Source organism: Diuraphis noxia, unplaced genomic scaffold (genome assembly GCF_037042655.1).
Source record: "Diuraphis noxia isolate RWA-SAM2 unplaced genomic scaffold, SU_Dnox_SAM2 contig0004, whole genome shotgun sequence".
Taxonomy (NCBI): domain Eukaryota; kingdom Metazoa; phylum Arthropoda; class Insecta; order Hemiptera; family Aphididae; genus Diuraphis; species Diuraphis noxia.
Window position 1 is genome coordinate 68,190,729 of NW_028301714.1, and position 12,246 is coordinate 68,202,974.

Below are 12,246 nucleotides of genomic sequence, written 5' to 3' on the forward strand. Positions count from 1 at the left end.
CACATGTTAATCGACGTTGCGAAGCCGTCACGTCTAACATTTTCACGATTTGTTAGATAAATAATGTTTTGTTGTTAACTGGCAAAAATAAACATGTCAATAAAATTGTGTTTTACTTTGTACATAATTTTATTTGACGTGCCGCCCCTGCAAGCCTGATCGTTTTGACCCTATACATAATCAACGGCGACTCATAAGACGATTTGTTCAACATTTTTTAGTAAAATAAGTTGTCTTTAATTTATTACTAACAAACATATCATATTTTTGCTGCACAACTTATTATATATATATATATATACATATATACTAATACAATGAGCTAAAAATATCAAATGTCACATTTTATTATATAATAAGTGACGTTATATTTTATTCATCGCAATAACATTAAATTTTTAATTCCAAAATATAAAAATACCAAACCAAATGTATGTAATTATAATGTATATTTATGCAGGTATAGTTTATATTATGAATAATTATTATTTCCCGAGTTGAATTATATCATTTACCAAAGTGTAAAAATATAATAAAACAACATTGAGTTAGTCATTTTAACAGATGGGTTTAATTTAAATACAATTATAAAATATCACCGTGTACAAAAAATAATTTTAACTGTAACTGATGAGTCAACTTCTTATTTAAAGAATATTTTGTTCTATAAATTCTAAATAGATAATATTCTATACTGTTTTATATAGTATAACTATTAGTAATATGGTAAAGTTGTAGTTCACATTAGATTTTTTTGTGAAAGGGGATGAGCTAATAATAATTTTATATAAATTACATACTACTGATACTAGATATTGGAAATGAAAAGAATATTGTGGTAATCAATTTCAAAAAAAAGCGTTGGATTTTAAATCCCAAACTCCAGAATTATTTGAGTGCACAATTATGTAATAATCTTGTATTTTACCAGCAAGTACTAGAATAAAAAAATGTCGCAAATTTACCGCGTTATGTAATTCCAGTTTATGTATGTATACAATATAAAAGGTACTTTTAAAAAATATATTTGTTGTGTACCACACAGAATATTTTTATACTATTAAAATACTAAAAAAACAATGCCATACAGATACGAGTATACTGACTAAAACCTCTAACTTTTACTTCAAGTCAGTCACCATGTTATGATTAAGGTAAAGTTTTTGTCGAAAAATAGTTATAATATCAATAAAGAATCACTTAATATAAACGTGTTATGGTTTGGTTATAATATAAGCACCAATAGTTATAGAAGTTATATTATATTGATGGACGATGGTTTAGTACACAGATGTTGTCATTACGTATACAACTAATTAATTACGTATAATATGTCTGTACATTAATGCTTGTATTAGATATTTAGATTAACAAAGTTTCAAAATTAAAAATAACATTCTCAAAAATCATCAACTAAAAAATTGTTCACGTGTTTAACAAATATTTAATTAAATACCCTGCGAATTTCAAACTATAGTTATATAAAATTATGAAATTACGCTACATTTTTTATGAAAAGTTATGAAGAACCTTTTATTAAATCATTATGCATTTTTCATAATTCTCAAATAAAAAACTAAATATTATTATTCAAACTTAAGTCACGTAAAGATTTAAAAAAAAAATTTTAAATTTTAAATAGTTTAAAATTTTAAAATGTGTGAAAATATTTTTAAAATTACAATACTTATCTTTAAAACAATTATATTTTATTGAATGGTTACAAATTTTAAGTTCATAAAATTAATATTCTTTAAATTAAAATGAAATAACTCAATTAGTTTGATGAAAAACAATTTAAATATCAAAATATTTGTATTCAATGTCAGTAGGCCTCAATAGAAAAAAAATAAGCATAACATTATAATAGCTAGACTACACCCAAAATGTAGGTCTATGAATTTCCAATGAATATAACCCTAATATTAAAACAATTATTATTTTATAAATTGAAAAATTAGTTTTGATACAGTTTGTTTAGGAAAATGTGGATGTGTAACACGAAATACTTGTAGCGCTTTGCGGTTAGAAAAACTACACCTAAATATCAAAATCTGACAACAAATATTATTTTTGATGTATAACTTGTTTTTCGAATCATAGGTTATCCAACCTTATCACATGGGCATTTATTGAAAATGATTTGATTATGCTTTTTATATAAGTTACATTGATAAACAGTGCAGTATTGTAAAGTGCTTAAGTAAAAGTATTTTAATACTTTTTAAAAAGCACTTAAACTAAGTATTTTAAAAAATTTCTCAGTATCTGTAATTAAAATCAATTACTAATTCATTACTAACTTATTCATTTTAATTTTAACTTTAATCGCGTACAGAAATCAAATGATACGTAATAAAAATCTTTATAGAATTAACGTATAACTTGAAAATTGGTTTTGTTAATTTATAAGGGGAAAAAATGTTTTTATAAAAAAAAAATTAATGTATAAGTAGGTATTTGAAAGTATTTATAAAATAATACTTTTTTTTTACTGAGTATTAAAATTGGTGTTTTAAATACTTTTTGAAATAAGTATCTGTATCTGTACTAGAATATTTAAAAAAAGTACCTTTTACAAAACTGCCTACAGGTTTAGCAAATCTATCTTTAAGAAAAACGTATTCTGGTATTTAATATCAGAAAAGTGTTTCTTCAGGTTATTGTGTGGCATTGCTGCTCTATAATGATGGATATTCTTATACTTCTAAAATGATAACATATTATAATATTCTCAATTCTGAATATTATAAAATAAGAATAGGTATTAAATATATGCATGCTTCGATGTGGACAACATATATTTTATATATTATAATATAATTTTACCTAACCGCAAAGTGTGCGAGTTTATAATAAAATTAGAATGTTTTTTTTATGCAGATTTAATCGTCAAAATCGCAAAGATGTTTTGTCCGTTCAGCTCCGGGCGCTCCGGTGCAGCAGCTTTGCCAAGAGCAAACACAACGCAGACTGAACAACAACGCCCTTTGAATTTGAAACATCTTAGCGAAGCTGTCAGAAATCTTACTTCACCACCGGTGAGTACATTCCATTGTCGATTGTATAATACTATATATGTTTTGTGAATAACTGACTATTGTGACAATTTCTCACAGAATAGAGTGAACTTAAACAATATTATTGCTTATTCGTTCTCTTCGTTCGTCATATTATTATTACACCATCGTGGATTCCGATATGAATCGAGGTGGAAAAAAAGTTTGCAAATGTTCATTGTAGTAATATAATATTGTAATAAATATGAACTTCAAAATTGAGTGAAACATTAATGAATGGTTTTGATGACTTGAGTTAACAATATTATTATAGGTGAGTGCAACGCATGCAGTCCGCAGGAGACGAAAGACTAATAATCATATTTTGCTTGGCATCTAATTTATCGTTTTAAAAAATAATTAATAATTAATTAATAAATAAAGTGACTTGACAAGAATAAAAAAAATAAAAATAGCTATTAATAGTATATGTGAAATAGTTATTGCCGATAATTAAACAAATATAATATATAAAATCCACTTTCATTTACATATTATTATGTAAATGAAAGTAGATTTTAAAAATAACAAGTTAGTAGATACCTTTTTGTTCAGAGCCAGGAGTTTAATAAACTTAATATAGCTGCTTAAATTTTAGTTAAAATATATCCCTCAACTCAGGGTTGTGGTTATCGTTGAAAGTTTTGATGTACATGTCCCGAAATGCGTACTCAATAACGGTTTTAAATTGAATGCACGACGGGTGCCTTATGTTTGCGCATAGGTATGTTACATGGTTATTGTTTACACGATGCCGAAAAATCATTCTCTGCGCAGTCGAAATTAAAAACACGACGACACTGCGGTACGATAATTTTAATTTTAAGATTTGCGCGTTGTATACATTTAGCTTTAAGTAAGTTCACCGAGGGTTAAATGACACGCCGAAGAAAACAGTTTGAAATTAATTCGCCCCCCCCCCCAAACTACGTTATAAAAGATTATGATACTTTGCGGTCGTTTACCACCACAGAGCTTGTACAATATAACGTGAAAAATGCCCTAAGATCCTCAGAAAACTATTTACTCGTATACATGACGTGCTTCATATAAAATAAAAACATATAAACATTTGCAATGACGTCGCGTGAAAAAGTCATTTTTGAGATTGAATTATGGAACATTGCAGACAATCGAATTTATATGTGGAAAAAAGTGCAGGCTGTTTAAAATATCAAATAAGCGTCTTTTGGTTTAGAGCCACGAATTGAATAAAACTAATGTAATAGCTACTTTAATTTTAGTCAAAATCTACAGCTTATCTCTGCATGTTTTCGTTGTATTTGTGTATACGTGGTTTGAGATTATTGTTGAAAGTGTTGATACACATGTCCCGGAAGGCGTATTCATTAACGGTTTTTAAATTTAATGCACGGCGGGTGCCTTATGTTTGCGCGTAGGTAGGCTTATAAAATATTGTTATTGTTTACACGACCTCACTACTCGTAAAATCATTTTCTGCGCAGCCGAAAATAAAATGACTACGATTCTGTTACGGCCTATTCTTAGCTAATATGAAATACTATTCTGTTAGGATTGCACGTTGTACAATGTACGGTTATAGGTATACGTTCGCTGCAAGTTAATCGACACGCGAAGAAAACGGTTTACAATTAATTTGCCACCTTCATAAACGACGTTATGAAATAACATGATATTTTTCGCCCGACTAACAGGGGGGTGTTCGTATATGACATTCCAATTTCCAAAGCCACATTATTTACTCGTATATTATATAAATAACACGTCTATATGTATAATATTATGTATACGGTGTGTAGTTATATAGACAATATAAGCATTTACAAATTTTAAAAATGTGAGAATGCCGCACAATAAACATGTTGGGCGTACTTGATGGTGGAGTCGTTTCCGCGGACGTAATAATATATACTGTTGAAAATGAGAAAAAAGAATATTAAAAAGCATTTATTACCAGCTACCTATGTGCAAAGGTTGAATATTATAAGATTATAATATATATAAAATATATATATATATATAGGTACCTATAATAATATTGTACGCCCACCGTCAAGTTTCTACACACACCGTCATTCATGCGGTTTAATAATAATATGTAAAATACTTATTATTTAATACAGTCTGATTATTTTATAAGTATAATATACAGCTTATTATTAGATTTTTTTTTCCATTAATTTAAAGTTCATGCAGCAAAATGTATTTTCTAACAACAGTTTCATAATATAAGCTGATACATATTTAATTTTATATTTCTAATTTGAATGATTTTATAGAGAATTTTTCCGTACTGCAACGAAATAATGAACCATATTAGTTATAATATATTATCTATAAGCATTTTGATTTTAGTTTAACTAAGTAAAGAGGTATCTTTATAGAGTTAAGTTTATCCAAACAAATTTTGGTTCGCTTCGCTCTTAATCCAAAACTAAGAAGTGTTGTGCTGGGATGGCATAAAATCAAGGTTTGAAATCGAATTTGAATACCATTATAGCAAAAAAACTATTAAAAACTGAAATCAATATCGATAGTGAAAATAAAATCGAACAAATCAAATATAACGGTAATCAAAACAAATTGAAATCTAAAATAAAAATACCACTAACCGAAACCGAAATTGAAATCATAAAAAAAAAATGGTTTCAAGCCTGTATAAAATTATGTAGGTAGGTAACCAAAATTATGTTTTTAAAAACACATATGGTAAATAAATTATTATTATGTGTATTTATACAATAACCACGCTTAATATTGTGCATAAAAAAAAACAAAATCTTTAATGCTAGTTTAATTCAACTTCTACTATCTCAACTTTATCGGTCTGGATTAACTTCAAGAATTAAATATAAATCACAATTGTATTAAAATGTTAAATATACTTTTTGATCGATATTACGGGTGTTATATAAACTAATGTTCACTAATAACACGTGATATTAGGAAATTACAAATTTTCATATTTATTTGTGGATTAAATATCTAACGCAACTAAACATTATATATAGTATATATTGATCTATTGAATTTGAATGCAAGGATAAACATTGTCATTGAAAAATAATAAAAACTAAATATGTAAATTTCTATATATTTATTAGATCGATGAAATGTTCACTCAATTTTTTTTTTTTGTTACATCACGCTTACACATTTATTATAACATGTCGTCGAAGAATAATAAACATGGGAACAGCATAAAGCAGGCACGTGATCGCTGTGAACTGTTATCGTGATCGTGGTGATTTTCCACAGGTTTTATACTTTATTGATAAATAGCATAGAACATTAATTTGGCTAGATGCATTAGGGGTTAAGGATTTGGGGGTCTTATCTAAAATGTCTGTTTTGTTGCGCTAACAAAGGGTATGTGCGCAATCAATATATGGAATAAAGGAATAATAGTGAGAAAAAAAAGGTCGTCCTTTACGTGCTGGTAATGGCCGAGAGAGGTTAGTGTAGTTAAAAAAGCAAAAAAATAAAAGGCATGGTTAGAGTTATAGTGTAATACGTGTGAATCTACCTTGCGTTAAATATAATTCTCATATTTCATTACTATGCCTTTAAGTGAACCTTAGCTAAATATTGGATTAGAACATTTCACATGAAATGTTGTGAATTAAATAATATATTGTGTTAATTATTTTAGAGGTGAGGAAAATATAGAGAAAGAGAGTTGTTTTTATCTTTGTATTTTTTTTTCAAAGTTTATAAAATATGGTTCTAATTTTGTAGTTAGTAATCGTATGGGTTCAGTGATAGCTAATTGAAATGTGACATTTTATACGTAAGAATGAAGTTAATATTAAATAATTGAATAATTAAATGTAAAGTTCGGTGTAAATTATTTCATGATATAACATAAACAGAATATTTGAAGTCGAATAGTTATTTCCTAAAGTGTAGTATTTTAGAAATTTAATAATGAAAATATAATTATTGTTCAAGCAAGTTTGAAATTTTGAAGAAAAATAAATTCAATTTTTTTTGTTTTTGTAAATTATTTAGACATTTTGATTACCTAATAATGATTTTGACCATATTTTCAATTTCATATTCATCCAATAAAGCACATCCATTTTAAGCCTTATCAATTTTTAAATTTAATCAATATTATATTATTATTTTGGTATGGCATTTGGTCAACGTCAACTGTCGCGAACATAAACAAAGACTTAACTAATGACGTAACATAATACCCACTATTGGTTAGCTTAATCAATATTTCGAGTTTTTACATGACTTCAGTGATATTATGAATAAAAATAATAATAATATGTGTCTGCCGTCTTGTCACTGTTGTTGACTACGTCATAATGTATTATTATAAACAATGAATCTATAACTATAATATTATTATGCAAGACTGTGGTTGTTTTATTCATATTGACAGTGCTCTTTTGGACGAGGTAAATTTGTTGTCAGATAATAATAATATTACAAAATGTGCAGGTGTATAGGGTTTTAATTACTTATTTCTATACTCACATAATATTGTTAATATACCACAAATGCGAGCTTCGCTTGTCAATGTAATCTCGTGAAATTTAACGGAGAACTCTTACATAGGCAAAATTAATATTACCCCATAAATACACTTTTACACTATACCTCTAGGCATGTGGTATATTACGTTTAAAATTCCTAAATGAAATATTCATGAGAAAATAGAGTTTGGTTGTCAAGTTTTTAGTTAACCGTATAATAATGCATTTCCTAATCGGCTCAACAAAAACGTTCGTTCAGCAACTTTTTCCTTGCACCATACGTCTATATAGTGTCCTGAAAAGTTTATCAAGAGAAACATAACCATCTTTCAGCAAAAACGTCAAAAAAAGTTTATTTTACTTATGCAAACACACCTTACCTACGTCTTATACTCCGTTTAAACCTCGTATTATGAATCATATTAATATTATTATATTATAACGATAATAGAAAGACAAACAATAACTTTTCTTCTGATCAATATTGAAATTTTTTTTATTATTATTGTTTTTGATTTTTAATAAAGTATATTTATATTATATAAATGATTATTAGAGATATAGTATAACATTTTTTTTTTTTAGTACCGAAATTAAAAAGAATAAAAACAGCCAATTTTCAGATTTAATTTTTAAACGAATTTTTATGGTAAAAACTATTTTTACATATTGTAAAAATAACAAAATTTTTTAGAGCAAATTAATATGAAACTCGGGTACCTAGGCAATAAATTAATAACTTTTTTTTTGAAATATTATTTTTGTAATTTCGTGACATAAGTATATTTCTTAAATTATTTATTATCCATATAACTTGTTTACAAATATATTTTTCATATTCTGTTTTCAATAATTTATCAATTTCGAGCTAAGTATTTGAAAATCAAACGTATTATACAGGAAATATTATCGACAAATATTTGAAGTGAAACAACTGTCGTTGGGCATATTGAAAATGAAATTATAAAACTTAGCATACAGGATTTCATTTTCATTTGTAAACTATTGTTTGATTCATTTCGAAAATGTTGTAACTCATAAAGTTCATGCATGACGTTTGTACGGTATTTTTCGCGATCTTCAAGCTGTTATAATAGTTTACAGAAATCTCATAACAGTTTTGATTTAGATGTTCACCAAATGTCTTTAGAAATTTATAGCCAGAATATATTAAGGAAATGTTTATACTAAAGCTTGCATATTTCTAAACTTATTTTTCGAAGTATTAGTTCGTTTTAACGGGGATTTCTATAAATTTTCTTATACCCTACTTCGTCTTGGCACATTAATATTAATCAATGTGTTACTGCAGTTACATTATTATGATATTTTGATAGGTACTAGGTAGTTCTGCGTTTAATGTTTTTGTTTTACAATACTAAAATAATAATAATAATAATAATATGAACGTGTAAAATGTTATAACGGAAACTTTCAGCTGCATATTAATATTCGGTATCGAAGAGAATTAACGATTAAAAAAATATACGCTTTGCCTTAGGGCTTTTGATTGTTTCAACATAGAAAACCTCGCCACACAATAATACACCTACTCTGCAGTCGGAATGCAAACGGTATAAAAAGGATTTAAGACACCGCTTAAGGATTTCTCGTGATTCCCCGGGTGCAGCAGATATTATGTAGTCGTCAGCAATACACAGATTATACGTTTGCTTTCACCGAGAACACAAGACCATAATAAATATTACAGCAGAGGTAGGTACTACACTGCACATACGCCCATCCTCATTCGTTAAGGGAACTTAACTGCAAACTATACGTGCAAGGACTATCCAGCGTCTTATAGGCAACGATAGTCGTCTCCACCGTAATATGTGTCGGCGATGGTGTCAAAAGAATAGAATGATAAGTAGATCAGACACTAATAAAACACTATATACTGCACGCATGTAATATTATTATGAATATTATATTTTAATGTCGACGGTCGTGTTTGAATTGACGAGTGACCGCGATACGTCGAACGGGTGTGGAAACTATACCACGGTAATCGTTGCTGAATAATATTATTTAATTATATAACTATAATATTATTACCATCGGGAGTTGTATAACATACTACGGAATAGACGCCGAACGTTTAGTGCATAATCATACCATTATTTAATCCATCAGTACCGAGTGACGGGAGACCGAAAAATAATTGCTAAAATCTGAATAGACAAATAAGCCGCGATAAAATATAGACGATTCGCACGACTCGTACATTATTATGTGCCCAAGAACGGGCTTGTTCTACATATATATATATATATATATTTATATGCGCGTCACAATAATATATTAGGTATAATATCTCTCAGGGGGAGACTAAGTACGCGGATCGGTTATATTATCCTCGTGGAGTGTCATGGCGCGATGTGTACGGGGGCGTAAGGCGCACGTGGACATATTATCTATACTCGTATTAAACCAGGCACCAAACAAGGAGATGTTGATGGTTTCTTTACGGTCGTAAGTTCGGTCTTATATTTTCTTTTACTATCATCACTACGTTTACTATTCCACCACTAATGCTGTACAACAACAAATGCTAATACTATTTTCTTTATTTTTTATCATATCGCCGAAATCGGGGTTAGGACTGCCTTTGCTTTGCTTTCCCACCGAGCCGCCATATTTTATTTAAATAAATATGATTTAAATTCAAACTTGGTTTATAAAAATATAGAGTAAAATAAATAATGAACATCAATTATACCTCGGCATAGACACCACCGAACCACTTTAAGTCGGATTCACAGCTACGTCATGTGTCGTGTCGCGCGAGGGCGTGGTAACTATATGGTTACAGCTGGTAACCATATTGGTTTAAAATTTTAGCTATAGTTAATTCTTGGTATTCTATGTTACTATATCGTCAAATCACAATAGGATTCGATCGACACGATACGACACATGACGTAGCTGTGAATGTGCCTTATAACTTAAACAAAAATTACACGTCTGTTCATTACACTACTATGCTACTACTACTACTACTACTACTACTATTACTACTACTATTACTACTACTATGTTTTATTACGGTTCCGTTAAGGGTGCGATGTTAGATATGGTGTATTTAGTCACTGCTTTTTGAAAGATGGCTAGCAATATAACGCTGTCACGGTATATCATATTATTATTATTATTATCATCGTAGTCTTCGTCGTCGTTCTAAGAAGCACTTTGAGATTTGTTTAGTGCTTTTACTGTGGTAATAACGGCCATTAGTCAGTCCGCGGGACTATTCGAAACCCACAGTGAAACACAAGAGGTTGCAGTGTAAAGTGTATTAGCAATTTCGACCTTGAGCCTGATTATCGTCGTGCTTTATAATACCCTAATGCTGGTCTTACAGTAATTAATGGCAAGACTGGTTTTGTTCTATGCGTACTAGGAATCACCTAGCTAATCGTACGCATTTGTACTGTAGAAACGGTAATAGTTTTTGAAAGTTTGTTACAAAATGTTGTCGATTGAATCAATCCTTTTAACTGATTGGGGGCTTGACAAAAAGCATATTTTTTAATATTCATCGGGACCGTACCAGTAAGATGTATTACATAATAGTGGTTGTGACCGTAATAATATACAGTATAAAATAATATAACATGTACTATTACGTAATTTATATTGAAATATATATAATATTTTTTTATTTTTTATTTTTATTGAACGTTACAGCTTCGGCAGCATAGGCCATTAGCTTTGAGTTTTATACAATTATATACTTATAAATATTTGCATGGAATAGGAAGAAAGACATAATATTATTATGACTTGTTTCTTATTTATGTGTCAAAATTCTTCAAACACGTATGCATACAAATAATAAACTGATGTGTTAGAAAAAAATGTGGTTAATACGGAAAGATATTATATTGAGATCGTTGTCATAAAAAGTTTTAAACTTTAGAAGTCTCTGATCTCATTTTAAATCTTTCACACTACATAACAGTCCACATGTGCTTACACACATATTTGTAGACTACATTTCATACAAGTATAAAACTGCTGTTTTAAGTATTTTCTGGTATTTTTTTGTTTTTTTATTTTATTCTGATTTTGTTTTATGTTTAAGAAATTGAGTAAATACGTATGCTTTACACCACTTTTTTTAATGTTTTTGTATGGTATGACCAATATTTTGAATTATAATAATTGTTGGTATTCATTAATATGATTTTAAATGTATACATATTTATAATATGCGAACTTTACAGCTGAAACAGAAATTCTCAAAAATTATAATATCTATGAAAAATATAAATAATCTTTTTTTTTAAATTAAGTCAATTTATTTAAAAAATAATTAAATTCTGGTATTCAAATTATACTTGTATAACAATCATACAATAGACTATATAAATGTAAACTTGATAATTTTATATGAATAATAATTTATTTTTTTGGACTAAATCTTTTAAATTAATGACGTTATTACTTTTGAATACAAATATGTTTTGAATTACTATTCACACTGAGTACCTTCAAGTTATGAATGTATTCAAATTATTCATTATACTTTAATAGTTATAAAATAATCATCTAAAATATGAGACAAACTAAATGTTTAAAACATTTATTACAACCTTTTTAATTGATAACATTTTTAACGAAAATTATTTCAATAATTATATTACTAATATCATGTCAAATTATTTTATTTTATCACATAACATTTAACTCGTTTTTAACCGAGATGAAAT

General features: G+C 28.0%; 1 protein-coding gene across 1 annotated transcript in view; it reads left to right on the forward strand.

Moving 5' to 3' along the window:
* The window catches only part of Gycalpha99B (guanylate cyclase 1 soluble subunit alpha 2), a 305,824-nt gene that overhangs the window by 14,228 nt on the left and 279,350 nt on the right, over positions 1–12,246 (forward strand). Inside the window, exon 2 of the mRNA XM_089226659.1 lies at positions 2,884–3,041. Coding sequence (XP_089082785.1) covers positions 2,907–3,041 — 135 coding nt within the window. The 5' untranslated portion in view covers positions 2,884–2,906. The remainder of the gene's footprint in view (positions 1–2,883; positions 3,042–12,246) is intronic.